A 915-nucleotide genomic window follows, 5' to 3' on the forward strand; every position below is an offset into this window, starting at 1 on the left:
GCCTCTGGGGCTGCCCACGGCCCACGGCCCACCGGCCGAACGTTCCCCACCCCTGCCCTCCGGAGCCCACGCCTCCAACCGCTCTGGACTCTCCAGGGGCAGGGGCTGTGCTGCACGGAAAAGCAGGGGCTCTGAGGGCGCGAGTGATGGCCACCTGCCCCTGGGGCCTGAGGACTGACCCCAGCTCCCCTCCTGGCCTCCTTCCTGGCCCAGCACGTGCCTGGCATGTGTCGAGGCTGAGTCACCCCGGCTGGCCGTGCCCCTCAAAGCCGGGCCGTGGCCACCGCCCCCGAGAAGGAAGGGTGGGTGCCCGCTATGCTGGAGGAGCTCGAGCCTCCTGGGAACTCGGGAACCCCATTTTTGAGGCCCGCCCATGGCCCCGCCCCTCCCCGGGAGGGAAAAGGGAGCCGCCAGTCGCTCAGCTCACAGGCACTGGGAGGACCAGAGGACAGACTGCGGTTGCCACTCCAGGTGGGTCCTGGGCCCTCCCTGCTCTGGGGCACCCCGGTAGGGCCAGCTCTGCTGTGTCTCCAGACCCCCCCACCCTTCCCCAGCTCCCCCAGGGGACTGCCACTCACTTGGGGGCGGCTGGAGACGGGCCCTCACACTTGCTTGCAGCCCAGGCACGCGCACACACTGGCACGCAGGCCTGGCACCCGGGCATCTCCACCGCCTGGCTTTCCCTGGGTGGGCACTGTCCCTCCACCGAGCCAACAGTCTGCTCTGCCCACCCTGCCAGGCCGGGCCATGGACCCCCACGAGATGGCGGTCAAGAACCCCTACACCTACATCAGCATCCCCCGGGCTCACCTGCGGCCGGACCTGGAGCAGCAGCTGGGGGCAGCCCCCTGCTCCTCAGAGCTGCAGCCTCTGTCTGGGGGTGCCTGCGCCCTGGAGCCCACCCGCCTCCTGCAG

At 70.7% G+C, this 915-nt stretch overlaps 1 protein-coding gene across 1 annotated transcript in view; it reads left to right on the forward strand.

Annotated features, from left to right (window-relative positions):
* Window positions 1-29: 29 nt before the first annotated feature.
* Window positions 30-915, forward strand: part of CYSRT1 (cysteine-rich tail protein 1) — a 4,801-nt gene continuing 3,915 nt past the window's right edge. Inside the window, exons 1-2 of the mRNA XM_005881854.2 lie at window positions 30-471; window positions 740-911. Of these exons, the coding sequence (XP_005881916.2) occupies window positions 147-471; window positions 740-911 (497 nt within the window). The 5' untranslated portion in view covers window positions 30-146. The remainder of the gene's footprint in view (window positions 472-739; window positions 912-915) is intronic.

This window comes from Myotis brandtii, unplaced genomic scaffold (genome assembly GCF_000412655.1).
Source record: "Myotis brandtii unplaced genomic scaffold, ASM41265v1 scaffold691, whole genome shotgun sequence".
NCBI lineage: Eukaryota > Metazoa > Chordata > Mammalia > Chiroptera > Vespertilionidae > Myotis > Myotis brandtii.